This window comes from Peromyscus maniculatus, chromosome 17, assembly GCF_049852395.1.
Source record: "Peromyscus maniculatus bairdii isolate BWxNUB_F1_BW_parent chromosome 17, HU_Pman_BW_mat_3.1, whole genome shotgun sequence".
Lineage (NCBI taxonomy): Eukaryota > Metazoa > Chordata > Mammalia > Rodentia > Cricetidae > Peromyscus > Peromyscus maniculatus.
Genome location: NC_134868.1, coordinates 59,310,860 through 59,328,558, shown reverse-complemented (window position 1 = coordinate 59,328,558; position 17,699 = coordinate 59,310,860). Strand labels below are relative to the sequence as shown.

Sequence of the window (17,699 nt, the reverse complement as noted above, 5' to 3'; positions counted from 1 at the left end):
AGGGCAGGTGACTTGGGGGCCTCTGGGTTAACCGTCACCCGTGGCTGTTACCTGCTGTTCACTGTGGCCTCCTCTCCCGAGTGGCCTGGCAACTGCATGCTAACTAATGGGCCCTGCTCTTTGGTTCCCTCATGTTGTCCAGTCCTGGGTCACGGGCCAGCCAGCCATGTTCAAGACTGTCTCCTGAACAGCTGATGTGAACTCACTGAAGGGAATTTTGAGAATGTGGCCATCATGGTACTGGCCAGTTAACTTTCCAGGCAGTTCTGAACACACACAGGCCCCTGTTACTGTTGGCTAAACAGCCACAATTGGCAACTTTAATATAAAGTTTTCATCACAAAAGAGCAGACGCCATGCGTGGTGGCATGTGGGACCCCAGCGGCCTCATTGTCAACTTGCAGGCTTCTGGTGTTTTGTCCTTGGATCCAGCAGTTCCCATGTGGAGGTTGTGCTGCCCCTGTCCTGCAGGAGAAGACTAAATAGGCATCACATCCTCTTACTCAAGGGGACAGGTCAGGGGGCAGCGGGGTGTCAGGAGAGGGCTAACGCCGCACTCTGACACCGACAGGGCGGCTCCTTGCCCACATGGGTGGAGCTGGGCAGCTCTTCACACCCTCCCCCTCACACCCTCCTCATCTGCCATCTCCTCAGAAACTGGAGGACTGGCCGCTGGTGTCCCTGCACCTGCAGTATTGCTGACCTTGACATTGATGCCGTGGGTGGCCAGGTCCTGGCGCAGTGCATCACACGCCTCTAGCAAGGGCTGCCTCTCCTGGAGCTGGCGTCTCCGGGCCTCCCCGGTAGCCCCAGGGGTGGCCAGCGCGTACTGTCGGACCTTGAGCCTGAAGCGTACCAGTTCTTCCACCACACAGTGCAGAGTTGCCACGCTGCCGTCTCCTGAAACACACTGCGCCCCGTTTAAGTGAGACACTGTCAGATGAGTCGGCCCAGCAGGCAGGGCGTCCCCACCCCCCATGGCCTGCTAGGTCCATGTCTGTCAGCTTCCTGATGCTGTTCTTCCTGGGGAAACTTGGAGGGTGTGAGGCTGGCTAGCACCAGGATTGGCTGAAGCTAAGACGGTGGGGTGTGACAAGTACCAGCAGAATCCCGTCATCTCCGAGTCTAGTAGCCTACGCCTAAAGCATGAGTGAAGACACACCCTTTGCCACAGCCAAGCGTGTAAGCCAGTGTAGATGCCAAACAGCCCGCCCTGTGTGCATGTGTGCACACATTGGGCTCCCATGGAGTGATCTGTCCAGCTGTGCAGACACTGGCTAGGGGGCCCAAAGGCTGGTCCCCTGCTAAGCAAAAAGCAGCCTTGTCTGGAAGCCAGCAAGAGACCCTTGGCAGGACTGCCGCCACTCGAGAGTGACACTGACCAACCTTGACAGAGGTGTGGCCTGGCTACAGCCCAGGCATTCCGTGCTGACACAAGAAAAGTGCGTGTAGAACGCGTTGAGAGGATGGCTCTGAGCCCCTGCCTCGTCCCTCCAGAACAGCGCTACAGCTGACAGGCGCAGCGGAGTGAAGTGAGGGAGGGTAAAGGGACCCTAAAGGGGACTTGAGAGCCCACAGTGATGTCCATGCATGGGCCAGAGACCTCCAGCAGAAAGACCCTTGTGTGCAGAGGAGGGGTCCCACAGAGAGAAGAGCTGACCTGTGCAGCTCCTGGGGGCTTCTCCCTGGGGCTTAGAGAACAGTGAGTGGATAACGACCCTGGGCTTCAGGATCCATAGACCGGTGTCAGAGCCAATTCAGATACAATCGTGTACTTGGATCCACACACACCTCACCTCCATGCACTGAGAAACCTGCATGGAAATCGTACAGTGACATCCAGAGGATGATGGGATGCATCTAGGGAGCATGGCCAGCACCACAAGCCATGTACCTCACTGGCACTGAGTAGATAGGAGACTTGTGTATTCCTTGTAGACCAGGCAGGCTGGCTTCACAGGACCAAGACATCTCACTTGGAAGGGAGGAGAGGGTCGTGGAAGGACCTGGTGGCCTTGCCCTGTCCATTTGGTACAGCTGAACATCACAGGAAGGGACAGCCAGGATCTGGCCCTAGCATTCACCTAGAGCCAACACTACCCAGGCGGGACCTCACACAGAGCCGGCTTACATCAGGTCTTGGAAGTCAGAATCATCTCTGTACCGTGAAGGAACCCACTGGACAGGTGGGGAAGCCAGAGGGCCTCCTGCAACCAGAGATGCCAGCTGTAGGGAACAAGGGACCCACTCATGCCCACTGCCATCTCTTACGGCTCAGGAAATGTCCTCACATGCACCCTTCTGTACTTGGGCACCAAAACAACTGGTAGACTGGGGGCTGACTGCCGCTCTGCTGCAAGCTGGTCAAGGGTGGAGGGTCAGCTACCGGTACTGTGCGCCTCCCGTGTGTAAGCCGGGGACCAGCCGTCCTTCAGTGGACACTTTCCCAAAGGAGGGTGGCCAGCGTGCAATATGTAGGCAGTTGGAGAACAGAGCACTGGAAAAAGATGGATATACCTGTCGATTTGCCAGAGAAATCCCAACGGTCTCGAAAAACTGCTCAATGTAGGAGATGATGGCGCCGAACACAGTGGGACTTCTTGGGCCAGCAGCTTCCTGCAGGAGGGTGGGCATGAGGCCAGAGCATCTGCTTTGGCTTCCGGGGGCTCCCGCACAGCCAGGCTGACTGGCAAACCCTACAGTCCAGGTACGCTGATAGCGTGTGCCTCCGCCTGCCTTTTGCACCATGGCAGGACCTTACACAGCGAGGTCCTGGGGGTTAAGCACGGGCGTGGGTATGGGGCATGGGGCATGGTAGAGGGAAGGTCATGGGAACTGTGGACGGTCTCAGGTTGGGAGCAGAAAGCAAGGGAATCCTGGGAAGTCTGGTGTTTGTCCACTGACTCAGAGGCCCCTATGAGCCAAGCCTCATGCCTGGAATGGCAGGTGCCAACCTGTTCCCTGGTCAGCTTGTGTCCTTCCCTCTAGAGGAGCCCCCAGAAGTGGCCAGGTGGCGTGGGAGTCACAGGAAGTGATCCTTGGAAGTGAAGAGAAGGCTGAGGGCAGGCTTCAGGAACTCCGAAAGCACCCACAGCCAGCTTCCCTGAGTGTGGTTGGTCTGACCCACTGGTTGCCTTCAGTGTGTGTAATGTCAGCCTGAACAATCTGGGGCGGAATGCTCAGCCCCCTGGTGACCGTGCAGGGGACTAAGAAGAAAGGTACCATGGTCTGTCTGGTGCCTTGTATGGGCATGGGGCCCCTAGACGCTTGTCAAGACACACTGCCCACCTGTGGTGCTGACAGAGTCACTCACCCAAAAGTACACCCCCTCAGTGCTGGATCCCCTGGACCTGCTTCAGCAGGTGGCCTGAGACCCAGTTGGGTGGTATCAGTCCAGGTCCCAGTAGACAACGTCACATTGTTTTGGGTTTTGGTTTTTTTTTGTAGAGGGGAGGCGATGGGTCCTGGAGATTGAACTCAGGGCCTTGCATGTGCTAAGCAAACACTTCACCATGGAGCTACACATCCAATCCAACTTCCTGTTTCAACACACACAGTTCCCTCCAGGTGCCCCCAAGCCACCAGCAAGGCCCCTCAACACGCAGAGTGGCAGTCATGTGACAACCATCTGCTTGTCAGGAGCACAGAGCGCGCGCGCGCGCGCGCGCGCGCGCACACACACACACACACACACATGCACACCGGCTGCCCATGTTCATGTGTTTACTATGAAGGAAGAGACCCTCACAGAGGGGAAGGCTCACTGGGAGCTGTCCCAGTGCTTCAGAAGTCGAGTCTAGCTGGTTGGTGGTCAGTGCCCATTCCTTCCCTCGGACTAGCCCCGCCCCGACATCCACAGCATTCAAGTTACCTTCGAGACTGCCCTAAGCTCTCTGTTCGCATGGTGCACAAGGTCCAGGATGGTATTCACCGCCCTTGGTGTGTCAAAGTCATTGGCGAGCGCGGCCTTCACAGCCTTCTTGGTGCTAGTCAGCCTGGAGTGAGACACGGGAGTCAGCCAGGATGATGGGGCGGGTAGGGGCTCTCCAGCAGCCCTCGGGGACCCTAGGCTGGCCCGCCACCAACTCCAAATACGCAAACACCTTTCTCCAAGAAGTAAAAATGTTTTAACTCGGGGGCCCTTCCTAGGTCCTGTTTACTGTCTTGTAACAAATTCTCTGCACTACCACCTTAGTCAAACAAAAACTTGAGTGAAGGGAACCTGCCCACTGGTTGAGTGCATGGTGTCCACTCGGGAGATTTTGTAATAAACGGTCAACTACAGAGGTGACAGCCCCTCCCTACCAAATGTGGCAATCGTGAGCCACCGGAACAAGACGGAAACATGCCCCGCTCAGAGGAACACAAGCAAAGGGAAGTGGGAATGACTAGGTGCCAGCTCCCGAGGGAGTCTGCCTCATGCGGGTACTCCCGGGGGCGGGGGGGGGGGGGGGTCTTCATCCTAGCTACCTGTTCCCGGTGACAATGCGCTGGTATGACCCGCTTACCTCTCCCACAGCAGGTCTTCCCCAACGGGGCCACAGGTCAGCTGCCCTTTTACATAGGCTTGTGCGTCCTCTACAAAAGAGGTCAGCCCCAGCAGGAGGTGCTTGGCTTCCAACAGGGTACTGTCGCTGTATTCAATGGCTGCAAAGGAAGAGATGGTCACTGAGGAAATGCCTAGTGTGCCCTGAAGCACACCCAGTACCTGAGAAACCAGCGCAAGACAGTGCTATGGCCCAAGGGCTACCTGCGCATATGAGCCCTGCCCCTGAACAGGTTCAGCGAAAGCCGTCCTGGAACTTTCTGGGCAACAGGGCTCATTTCAGTGACAGGTGCACAGATGGGCAGACCGGACAGTGGACTCTGGGAAGGGCAGCCTTGCCTGGGGCACTGAGCCTGGGTTTCCCAGTGAAGTTTCCTCCAGGTTCGCTTCTCAGTAAGCCTGGGGCAAGTCAGCAAGCACACTGCCCGGATGGGCTTGGCGCAGGCCCACACTCTGCCTCCCTGGGCCCACGAGCGCCAGCTCACCTGACCTATAGCCGGTGCGCATGCAGAAAAGCCGGAAGACGTCGGGGGAGAAGGTCTGCAGGAAGTCCTAGAAACGGGAAGAGGCAGCTGTCACTCAGGATTGCAGCATTGGCTGTGGTGAATGGAGGGCCTGTGCCCAAGCCCTGCTGTGCCCGGCCCTCACTGTCACTGGTCCCCAGCGACTTCACCATCACTGATCCCGTTCCCGTGGTCACTGTCAGACCTGTGGGAAGGGCTGAGAGGAATACCCGACACTGTGGGCACGGCTCTGGGAAACAAGCTCTCCCATTACAGCCTCATACCTGCCACTGGCATGAGACGAGGAACGGGCTGCCAACCTAGTGACTGATGGGGACAGTGTGCACAATCCCCGGGGACAGAGAAAGGCCACACGTGCACCTGGACTCACTAGCGGGGAAGAGAGTACAACCATGTGGTGATCTTTTGCTTATGATCTAACACATAAAGCTTGCCTGAAGATCAGAGTGCGGAGCTGAGCCACTAGTTAGCCATAGAGACCAGGCGGTGGTGGCACACAACTTTAATCCCAGCACTCGGGAGGGAGGTGGAGACAGGAAGGGATATGGCGGAGAGAGGAATGTAAGGTGGGAGGAGACAGGGGCTCAGCTTCCATTCAGGCTGAGGATTTCATAGAGGTAAGAACTAGTGGCTGCCGCTCTGCTTCTCTGATCTTTCAGCTTTCAGACGGATACCTGACTCCGGGTTTTATTAAAAGACCAATTAGGATTCGCACTACAAACAAGTCGAGATGAGAACAAGCTGACATCCAAGCTCAGGGTCAGACTGAGGTCAGGACTGAGGGCCCTGCCCAGCCCATGTGATGGCCCTGTTCCCTGACCACTAAGGATGCTCTGATTATGTGACACCCAGCGGGTACCTCCCTGCTGGTTACTTACGAAACTATTTACTTGACCTAAAAGCCTCCACTCTGAAGACCAGCTTTCATAGTACCAGAAGGTACTACGCAAGCTTCCAAAGGAGGGAAGCAACCAATGTTGCTAGCCAGCTGTGATGCCCACGAACCACAGTAACTAAGGGGATAATGATGATACCTGTACCTTGGAGGTAACCAACAACTCTTCTTATTTGGACTTAGGCCTGCTTGGTACTGGAAACCTAGCCAACTAACTACCTAGAGCCCTAGTGAAGTCATGGATTTTGGAGGGAAACCTACAACCACCTCTTTATTAAACCAGCATAATACCTAAGCACATTTTAAATATTTGTCCTTATGCCCACAGATGAGCGTAATTCTCACCCCTCATAAGGAAACTTCTCTTTGCAATGGGCAGAGACCATAACAGAAGGAACCCAGTTTCAACTGATCCATCTACATCACAACTCCAGCACCCAGGGCTCAGGGCTCATTGTGGGAGATGGGGCGGAAGGAATTTAAGAGCCAGAGGGGCGGGGATTTTGCCGTAATTGAGTCTCTTGAAACAGAGAAGCTACAGCTGTGAGGTCTCACCAACATGACTGTCAACACATGATCTGAACAAGGACAGCAACAGACATGCTACCGTGGATGGGGGAGAGCCAGGGGGCCTCAACCACACACAAGGAACTGCAAGTAACCAAGGGCTGGGGTGTGCATGTGTGTACATGGTGTGTGTGTATACACATGCTGCAGTGTGTGTGTGTGTGTGTGTGTGTGTGTGTGTGTGTGTGTGTGTGTACACAGTGGCTGTGTACATGCTGCAGTGTGTGTGTGTGTGTACACAGTGGGTGCACACAGGCTGCAGTGTGTGTGTGTGTGTACACACGGTGGGTGAACACAGGCTGCAGTGTGTGTGTGTGTACACACGGTGGATACACACAGGCTGCAGTGTGTGTGTGTGTGTGTGTGTGTGTGTGTGTGTGTGTGTGTGTACACACGGTGGGTGCACACAGGCTGCAGTGTGTGTGTGTACACGGTGGCTGCGTACAGGCTGCAGTGTGTGTGGAGGTCCAAGGACAGCCGGCTGGATACGGTTCTCCCTTCCACCATGTGGGTCAGAATATAAAGGAAAACGTGAGCTGCAGATGTGGTACAGTGGCAGAGCACCTACCTCGCAGGTGAGGCCCCAGTGCGGGTCACTAACTAAATAAGAGACCAGAACTCTTAAATTTTACTCATTTGTTTTACTGTTAATTGCCACATTGTAACACTGGTTTTCTACTTATTTTGTGTAATTTAATTTAAAGCAAAAAGTTCATCTACTGTTACAGGAAAAAGTTTGGCCGGGCGGCAGTGGCACACGCCTTTAATCCCAGCACTCGGGAGGCAGAGGCAGGCGGATCTCTGTGAGTTCGAGGCCAGCCTGGGCTACCAAGTGAGTTCCAGGAAAGGCGCAAAGCTACGCAGAGAAACCCTGTCTCGAAAAACCAAAAAAAAAAAAAAAAAAAAAAAAAGTTTGTAGTAAAGGGGGAAAGGTAAAAACTTAAGTATGTCCCAATAAAATAACATGACCCGTTTCTTGTGTAGACTGTCTTCCCCTCAGTTCTGACCCCTGAGGAAGTCAGAAAGCGCTGGTCAGCATGACATGTGCCCAGACCCCTGCCTGCAGGCAGTGAGACACACACACACCCTCCCCCCGGAAGGCAGATAGAAGCCAGAAGATTATGTGAGGACACTCGGAGGCAAAGTGGGCCATGTCCATGGGGTGTGGGAGCCACGGGGCCCGTCCTAGCTGAGTCTGGGGTGACTTAACTCCCTAAAGAATAGGACTGAATTCACAATGCACACCCTCAACGCACAGCGAGTCTAAAATCCACTGTGAAAAATCCACTGTAAAAGAGGCGTCCGAACAGAGCCCCCACCATGAGAACCCTCAAAGCCCCATGTGGAAGGAGGCTGGGGGGCAGGGCATCCTCAGATCCCTAAAGTTCATGAGAAAGAAGGCAAGCCTTCCTGCATGGAAGGACCTGGTGGTCATTTGTAACACAGTGGCCAAACACCACCATTAAGGGTGACCCTGAGGAAAGCATGGCGATAAAGCAGCACCTGGGACGTGTGCTCCCACAACCTGTGATGTGCTCCACAACCTGTGACGTGTGCTCCACAACCTGTGATGTGTGCTCCCACAACCTGTGACGTGTGCTCCACAACCTGTGATGTGTGCTCCACAACCTGGGACGTGTGCTCCACAACCTGTGATGTGTGCTCCACAACCTGTGATGTGCTCCACAACCTGTGATGTGCTCCACAACCTGTGATGTGCTCCACAACCTGTGATGTGCTCCACAACCTGTGATGTGTGCTCCCACAACCTGTGACGTGTGCTCCACAACCTGTGATGTGTGCTCCACAACCTGGGACGTGTGCTCCACAACCTGTGATGTGTGCTCCACAACCTGTGATGTGCTCCACAACCTGTGATGTGCTCCACAACCTGTGATGTGCTCCACAACCTGTGATGTGCTCCACAACCTGTGATGTGCTCCACAACCTGTGACGTGTGCTCCACAACCTGTGATGTGTGCTCCCACAACCTGTGACGTGTGCTCCACAACCTGTGATGTGCTCCACAACCTGTGACGTGTGCTCCACAACCTGTGATGTGCTCCCACTACCACAGCCCCACCTGAATACAACCACGCCTGTGAGCGTCGCTTCCAGTAAAGCACACACGGGAGAGACGGTGAAACGATACCACAAGGAAAGAGACAGACCCAAAACGTGGGGTATTCAACAAAACAGCAGCTCAGACTCCTCAGAGTCCACGTTTGGGGAGAGTGGAAGCTGAGGGTCAGGGTGCAGAGATGGCTCAGGGGTTAAGAGTACCTGCTGCCCTCACAAAGGAGTTCAGTTCCCAGCACCCAGATCAGGCAGCTCACAACCACCTGTGACTCCAGTTCCGGGGGCTCTGACACCCTCTTCCAAGGGGACTTGCCCTCACATGCATGTCTCCCCACCCCCCCCCCCCCCCCGACACACACACACACACACACACACACACACACATGCACGCACACAATCCTAAAAGGAGAGCTGAGGATCTGCCCTACGCCAGAAGCCTAACATGAACAATGGAGTGAAGTCAGCCTGAAAGCCAGGACAGACGGGCAGCAGAGCAGAACTCAGGAGGTCACTGGGTCCTGGTTTTAAAAAGAAAGAAAAGCTAGAAAGTGCATTTTGGCCACAAGGGCAGCAATCAGAACAGAGGTGAGAGGCACCGTGGGGCTGTTGGTGAGCCTGGCCGTCTGGATTGCAGGAAAGCTCCTAGCTGTTAGTAGCTGCACTGAGGATAGAGAAAGGACTGTCACAAACACGGGCTTCCTGACGACTCAACAGTGTGTGTGTAAAGGCGAGGGTGCACCACACACAGAGGGGTGCCAGAGCAGGCCTCCCCAGAATCCACGCACTGGCAGGAGGGCCACTCCGAGCTGCCGGGAACCAGCAGGTACAGGAACCCACTCACAGCGGCCAGGGTTTTCCTTTCAAAGGGCGTTTCCATTAGCCCAGGCCCCCGCCCTGTACAGCAACAGTGTGTGTGTGTATGGGGGGCGGGCAGCGACCCTCCCGGTGCAGAAGAGCCCCGCACTCGGCAAGACGCCCCACCCTGCCACCCCAACTCAAGCCACGGTGGGCGGCACTCAAGCAGGCATGTGGTACGTGTTCTCTGTGTTTGTCTCGTGTTAGTCTGTCTTTTGGCCATTAAAATTTTCAGGGCCCAGCGGAAGCACCTCAAAGGTGCGGAGGAGCAGTCTTCCGTGCGCAGCAAACAACAAAACAAAACCACTCTGTGTGCGAGCTGCTTTCTGATCACGTAGCCGGGAACGCTGATCTGATTGAGAACTTCCCAGGAAGGCGCATATTACTCTGTAAGGGCACATCCCTTGGGGGCTTATTCGGGGTCTGGGAGGCATTTAGGAGTGCTGCCCTGGTCCACTTATTAAAGTTAAACTTGGCACAAGTTTGACCAAGGAGGATGGAACTCAAGCGACTTAGGAAGTGTTCTTCAGCCACTCACAAATGTGGGTCTTGAGAGGAAATTTACAAGAGGGAAGAGATGCAGGGGCCAGGCAGTGGTGGCACATACCTTTAATCCCAGCACTCAGGAGGCAGATCTAGGCAGATCTCTGTGAGTTCGAGGCCAGCCTGGGCTACAGAGGGAGATCCAGGACAGACACCAAAACTACACAGAGAAACCCTATCTCGGAGAAAAAAAAAAAAAAAAAAGATGTGGGGCTGAGATGCTAAGAGCACTGGTTGCTCTTGCAGAGGACCGAGGTTGGATTCTCAGCACCCACAGGGAGGCTCACAACCCACAACCGTCTGTAACTCCAGTTCCAGGGGACCCAACGGCCTCTTCTGGCCTCCACAGGCACCAAGCATGCACACACAGACACACATGCAGGCAAGACATTCATACAAAATAAAAAGAAGTAAGTCTTTTAAAAATTGACAAAGAAAAAAAGAGATAAAGACAGAGAGACAGAGAGACAGAGACAGAGAGAGGAGATGCTATTCTGGGAAAGCGAGGGGAAAGGCGGGTCCCTGGAGGAAGCAGCGGAGGGAAGAACAGCAGCCTGAAGAGGCGCCCTGGACCTTGAGACAAGGAAGAGTGGTTCCCTGGAGGGGGCCACGCAGAGCTGGGACGGACTGAGTCCCACACAGGCCCCTAAGCCACGTCAGCAGCCACCAGCCACCCCACTTGCAGAGGACTGCACACCGCCTATAACATTACCTTAATGGTGATGTAGTTTTTTAGGGATTTGGACATTTTTTCTTCTTTGCCTTTCACATGCAAATGCCCTGAAACAAGAAGAAAAGCATCCCTCTGAGCTGGGTGAGGAGACCCCCACCCCGTACAGTTATAGCCCTGAGCCCCACCACAGCAGGGGATGGTCACCCCGAGTTGGGCAGACCCCTGCACAATTAACATGACACAGGGGCGGAGTTCAGCTTCTCTCCCCACGGCCCTGAGCCAGGACAGAGCTGGGCCCAGGGAGCCATGAGGCTTATGTCGCCCCAAGATCCAGGGCCGTAGCCCACACCTACAGGAACCTCACCTGCCATGTGTGCCGTGCGCAGCCCTCCAGGACCAGACTGCACCACGGGGTACAATAACAGGCCCCACTCAGCCCCCAGCCAACAGACAGTGTGACGGACAGCACAGCCTCCTCACCCACGTCTTCTGTCCTATTCGGGGACACTGGTGTGACTGGCCGGTCACCTGTCACTGGTCACCCAGGTTTGGGGTGTGGCTGTCAGTTTTTCTGCTGCAGCTGTCTTCCCATGGGTACGAGAAACACGGTGGGAAACCAAACCCACTCAGTGACCTTCTAACCTGGGGTGGGTCTCAGCGGGCTCATCTCCGGGGGAGGGGCCTGCTGTCCCACACAGACTTTCCCTCTTTTCCAAACGCACCTTCACACAGAAGGTGCTGCGAGATTGATTTTCCTGGGAACTTTTTAAAAATGCGTCCCCTCCAGTGACACAACACCGTGAGCCTCTAATTCTACATACGTCATACGCGGCATTGAAGTGTCAGGAAAACGAAATGCACGGCACGTAAAGAACACAGGACGGCTGTCACGGTCCGGGCCAGCAGCCTCTCTGTGGGCTTCCCGGGATGCAGACAGCATCACCAGAGCGAACCTGCATTTTATGTCACCGTACCGGGCACCACGGCTTCCAAACTCTAGGACTTAGTGGAACTGCATTTACATTTGCACATGTCCCATGTTGTAGACATTTGTGTCTGGTTCCTCAGAACCCCGCCGCCGCCACCGCGGCGGCTGCCAAACCTTCATCCTGTCTGCCTCACCTACCTGCACTGTCATTTGAAAGGGCAGTGCTGACCTTGTGACCTTCACCACATGCGACAGGTGCATTTTCCTGCTTATCACTTATCACCGTGACACCAAGCTCAGATGTCTGCTCATTCCCACCTCTGACCTGCTTCTGGGAACCATGGCCACTGCCAACCCACTGGGGTCTTTGGGTTTTGTTGTTATTGGTGGAGGGTATTGGTTTTTGAGACAAGTCTCTCTGGGTATTCCTGGCTGCTCTGGAACTCACTATGCAGACTAGGTTGGTCTCAAACTCACAGAGATCCGCCTGCCTCTGCCCCTCGGCAGTGCTGGATGGACCTGAAAACTTCCCTCCAGCAGGTGCTATGATGACCTGAGGAAGAAGGGTCATTAACGGTATCCCCCAGCAGTGAACTCTACAAGCTACAATGCCAACCTGCCAGGCAAGGTGTGCCCACCAGGTGTTAACGGTGGCACAAAGGTTATGGTAACCTGTGGCAACACTGGACCTCACAGCCAAGTTAATAATACACCTTGAGATCATGTAAGACAGCTTGAAATCCCACTGTGGACTCAGCCTGCTTATTTAACCTGCCTTTAAGAGAACAAGGTAAAAACCAACCTAACTCGCTTTGTGTTTCTCATGTCATGAGCTTTTACAACCTAAGCTAATGCATAGATTTAATCAGAAGTTATGGATGCTTCCAGGCCCCTGACCCAGACAGCACCGTGTGTGTGTGTGTGTGTGTGTGTGTGTGTGTGTGTGTGTGTGTGTGTGCGCGCGCGCGCGTGTGTTATAGTAATCACTTGCTAAAAAGAATAAGCAAGCCAAAAAGGACACTGTTGAACAAATAAGCACCATATATGTTGGAAGCAGCACACAGTATCTCTGTGATGGTGTGTTTGTAGAACTGAGTGCTTCAGAGCTGGCTGGGGTTAGCTGGAGGCGATAACTTACCCCCTCGGAAAACTCCGTCAATTTCTGTGACTGTATCCCTCCCTCCTTCCCCACGTGAGCCAATGAATTAATTCAGAGCAAAGCCCTTCGTTAGACACACAAGACACAGGTTCACAGTCAGACATCAGGTAGGCACAGACAGACACACAACAGACTCCGGACAAGCCAGAAACCACAAACTAGGGACAGACAGACAGGTGGAAGGCACAGGGAGAGAAGTGGAGAATTCAAACTTGGGCTTTCTCTCAGTCAGATTAACTCCAGAGGAAGTGCTGGATTCTTCCCCTTCCAGTGTAACACTGGTGCACTTCGGTGCCTCGGAGGTTCTCTTAACGCATTTAACCGATGTAGTAACAGAGCACGTTCAGATTGGTTCTGAGGCCTGCTCCACGGGAGGCAATTAGTGCCTGGAGCTGTAAACCTGGTCAAAAGCCCCTGCCTGGCTCAGGGGCCACAGGCCTTAGCAGGGAGCCTGCTACTGTGGCTTTTCTGAACATCGCGGCGTCAAACTGCCTTCTAAATATCTGTGCTGCTCTCAGCTTTGGCCAGAGAAGCTTCTTTCTGCAGTGGGCAGCAGTCAACGCGGCCAAAGCGCTAAGGATCAGTGGCTGTTGAATACCCAGCCCTAAATGGGAGATCTGGACCCTCACGAGGCTCAAGGAACATCTCAAAAAAAAAAAAGACTAGAAAGAATTTAAAAGGCAGAGCAGGGAGGAGGGCTGTGAAATGTCTTCTAGACAGAATGTGGCTGTTGCACTCAGGCGCTTGCTGTAGCCATGGTTACCAACACAGGCCTGACACAAGGTGAAGCCGACAAGATCAGTCAACACTAATTGGACTCAGAGGTTACCCAAAGAAGGAAGAGTGGTAGGGTGGAGTGTGGCTAGGATCAGCACGGAAGAGATACATTGTATACATACAGAAATCCGCAAAGAATAAAGAAAAGACACTACAAAAACCCACACAGCCTGGCCGTGGCGGTGCAAGCCTTTAATCCCAGCACTCGGGAGGCAGAGGCAGGTGGATCTCTGTGAGTTCAAGGCCAGCCTGGGCTACAGAGCGAGTTTCAGGAAAGGCGCAAAGCTACACAGAGAAACCCTGTCTCAAACAACAAAGAAACCCACGCAATGACTTCAGGTAAGCCCATCAATCTCCCTGCCAGCAGATCCGGGTATTTCCAATAGGCAGCGCTGCCAGAACCGGAGAGAAGTTTGTCTCGAGCCAGGCTTACCAGAATGTAGGAAGTAATTTCCCCACTGCTGACACTGGTGGAAGACTTCGCTCTGGGCTATTTCGTTTTCATGATGTGGGAAAGCTAAGTCTATGCCGCCGGTGTGGATGTCCAGTCGGCTTCCAAACACCTCGCTGCGGGGCAGAGTGCAAGCGTGTGTGAGCGGCCTCAGCATCAGGGTCCACACCTCACCCTCGCTCCCAGAAGCGTTCCTCACACCGTAAACACGTGGTTCTGCTCAGCTGCCCGTGGCCTGACCAGGCTGACAGGGAGGGAGGGGACAACGGCTGCAGTTGTCATCAGAGCCCTGGGGAAACACAGGGTTGCCTGGGGACAGAGGGAGTTCGGCTCTGCCAGCCGGCGGCGGCGGCGGCGGGGTTATTCCTGAGACCGAGGGGCGTTCTGCACTCCGGAGAGGTGGGCTGGCCAGGGCACATGCATGTCCTCGAAATGGGCTTTTCAGAGGTGCCACGCCTAGCTAAGGTCCTCCCTGACCTGGCACTTCCATGCTCCGAGGCCTGAGCTACCTATTAGGGACCATGAGGCACCCCTGCTGCTGTGTGGCTGGAGCCTCTTCTGTGAACAGGAGACTAACCGTAAAGGCTGTGGCCCACCCTGGGCTGGGCTAGCCCTTCCTCCTCACGCCCCTCTGCACCCCCAGCAGCTGCCCCAGGCCCTCCAGGCTGTTCTCTCCCTCGGCCAGGCCACCCTGTCCCACCCGGGTACGACACGCGAAAGCCTGGGAACTGCTGGGGCCTTACCTGGCCATGGCAGAGCACTCGATGTGCCAACCAGGCCGTCCGTCTCCCCACGGCGAGCTCCAGAACACCTCCTGAGGCTTGGCTGCCTTCCACAGGGCGAAATCGCCCGCGTACCGCTTCTCAGAGTCAACTGGGGGTGACAGAGGGAAACCGCTGTACAGCACTCTGCTGTGTCCCGGCCAGAGGATGGCGAGTTCCCTCTGTGCAAACCTCAGGCCTCTTCCCCAGTGGGGCGGCGGGACTAATGCCTCCATGCCACCAAGCAGGGCAGAGGCGTGGCACCTAAGATGTCAGGCCACAGAGGGCACAGCTGAGCCTGCAAACACCAGGGCACTCAGAGCCCAGTGCCTGGCCAGTTCTGTTCTCCCACCTTTGAGAGACTGAGTTCAGTCCTACTGAGGGCAAAGGTGGCCATCACAGAGCGACAGACATCGGGACAGAGGACAAGGGACGTCAGGAGAGGAAGAGCCAGCAGAGCTGTGTCGGTCCCCGAGGACCTGAGAGGGTTCAGTGAGTCCCCCAGACTCTTCCCTCGAATGCCAGGCAGGCAGTCAACTCACTGTCCCACGGCTGTCACTGGGTTTGCTGTCCCTACTTACATGGACACAAGTGAGGTCACTGCGTCAGTCCGGACCTCTGTCCCACAATGCCACGGGTGTACCGAGCACAGCACATGGTGGGGCCCACTGGGAATGGCAGGCTAGTCAACAGGACCGGCACGGGCATGGGGAAGGCCAGGGTATCACAGAGGGGTCTGCGGCACATCGATGTGGGGCGAAGTTGGCAGGGACTGAGAGGCGCCCAGCAGCAGGGCAGGCAGCAGAGACAAATCCCACTGAGCAGATGGGGTCGGGAATGGTTCTTCAGAATAACAGCAGGGGAGAGCAGGGACAGAATGCAGGAGAACGTGACAGAAGACTCGGGGACACAAAACACGTAGAGACAACCATGGTATTGGGGTGCGGGTCATGCAGCCGCTTGGAAGGGTGAGGCGGAAAGGCAAGCACTGTCATAAAGGAGGGGGTCGCTCCCAAACAGCCAGAGCTGGGCAGGGGTGACACAATGCACAACCCAGTGCCGGGGCCTCCTCTCTTCACTGGGGTGACCACAGGACTTCAACCTAGAAGTCCCCGAGCAGGACCCACTCCTGCATCCCTCCTGCTGACTTACTGCTGCAATTCAAAATCTGAAGAAGGTGAAAACCCGCGCTCTGAAATGACACACGGGGGCGGTGGAGCCTGTCCTGGCGCCAGAAGCGCTGGGGGGGGGGGGGGGCTTTGTTTTGCTAAACACTAATCCACAATTGCAAACCTTTGCTCACACTGTGCTTTGGAATAAGGCGGTGACTTCCAACGGTGCTGCCCGAGAGGGCTGAGGGGCTGGGGGGCTGGGGGTGGGGGTAGGGGTGGGTGGGGTTATCCCCCACTGCTGCGGATGCTGGCAACTTCTCCCAAAAGCAAACAGGTTTTCCATGTGACACAGCCATCACACTCCTCGGTGCTTACCCGAGATACAGAAAACAGTCACGTAAAATCCTGCACGTAGATACTCACAGCAGCCGGATTATCCCCAACTGCCCAAACCTGAATGCAGTCAGATGGACTTCAGTAAGTGGATGATGGACGTAGAAACTCCGGCACACAGACAACAGAGCATCCATTACTCAGTATCAGTGAGAGCTGGGCTACCAGAGCGAGCAAAGACCAAGCAGCTTCAAAGTATGTAACTAGCTGGGCATGGTGGTCATGCCTCTAACCCCAGTACTCCGGAGGCTGAGGCAGGAAGAGTTCCTCAAGATCAAGGCCAAGGCCACCTCGGGCTACATAGTATCAAGCAAGACTGTCTCCAAAAAGCAAACCACAAAAGCCTGTTACTAACAGAAAGAGGCCGACCGGAAAGGCTTGGGCTGAATGTGTTACACTTTTGCAACATTCTGGAGAAACAAAGCTACGGATGGTGAAAAGGTCACCAGGGTTGAGGTAGCAGAGGCAGGAAGAGCATGGAGCAAGATGGTCTCAGGGATGGGAAACCATCGCATGGGATTGTGTCGTGTGGGAGCATGACACGCGGCATTTGTCCAAACGTTTGTCTACACCAAGGGGTATGCTCCCATGAACCACAAACTCAGGTGATGCGTTCACTGACGGCTCAGACTGCCCTGGGGGAGGATGGTAGTGGGAGGGGCTGTGCCGGGGAGGAGGGCCAATGGGAACTCTGTACCTTCACTGTTGGGCTTGAACCCCAAGTGACACTGAAAAAAACCAAGCCTGTGGAAATAAAATCAAAAGCTGGGCCTGGTGGCCACATCGAGTCCCGGCAGTTGGGGGGGGGGGGGAGGGTAAGAGCAGGGTCTGAAGTTCCAGGGCGCCCTCTGCTGTGCAGTGAGTGCCAGGTTAGCCTAGGCTACAGGAGACCCTGTCCCCACAAACCAAACACAAACCAACAAAACTAGCTTGCTTTTGCCAGAACTTGTAACTCTCCCAAAGTCCTCTTCCTGGAAGGCACAACCCGAGTCTGCCTCAAACCACAGCCCATGGGCTTGGGGCACAACAGGAAGCTACTGGCTGGGTAAAAGCAGCATATCATTTCCGAGAGCCAAGTAGACGAGGCTATTAAAAATTAGATTGAAGCTAGGTATGGATGGTGATACACACCTTTAATCCCAAGTCTCTATCCACAGACACTCAAAGTGGGACTAAGGCTGTAAATTAATTGCTAATCTGTAGGAAGCACATGGCATACAGAGAAATTTGTGTAACACAACCAGCAAATCCCACTGAGCAAATAGGGAAGGTTCTTCAGAAGAATGGCAGGAGACATCAGGGAGGAACACAGGAGAAACTTTACAGAAGACTTGAGACTACAAAGCACCCAGGGACCCACGTGGGTCATGAATTAGAGCAGTAACTGTTGTGGAATAGTATCTTAAGATGTGTTACATTCGTTTATGCTGTGGACG

General features: G+C 54.8%; 1 protein-coding gene across 1 annotated transcript in view; it reads right to left on the bottom strand.

The window, feature by feature from the left end:
* Positions 1-287: 287 nt before the first annotated feature.
* The window catches only part of Cars2 (cysteinyl-tRNA synthetase 2, mitochondrial), a 29,373-nt gene continuing 11,961 nt past the window's right edge, over positions 288-17,699 (bottom strand). Inside the window, exons 7-15 of the mRNA XM_006981327.4 lie at positions 14,741-14,870; positions 13,980-14,113; positions 10,722-10,789; positions 5,032-5,098; positions 4,509-4,647; positions 3,872-3,995; positions 2,518-2,616; positions 704-910; positions 288-465 (exon numbers count right to left, since the gene is read on the bottom strand). Coding sequence (XP_006981389.1) covers positions 394-465; positions 704-910; positions 2,518-2,616; positions 3,872-3,995; positions 4,509-4,647; positions 5,032-5,098; positions 10,722-10,789; positions 13,980-14,113; positions 14,741-14,870 — 1,040 coding nt within the window. The 3' untranslated portion in view covers positions 288-393. The remainder of the gene's footprint in view (positions 466-703; positions 911-2,517; positions 2,617-3,871; positions 3,996-4,508; positions 4,648-5,031; positions 5,099-10,721; positions 10,790-13,979; positions 14,114-14,740; positions 14,871-17,699) is intronic.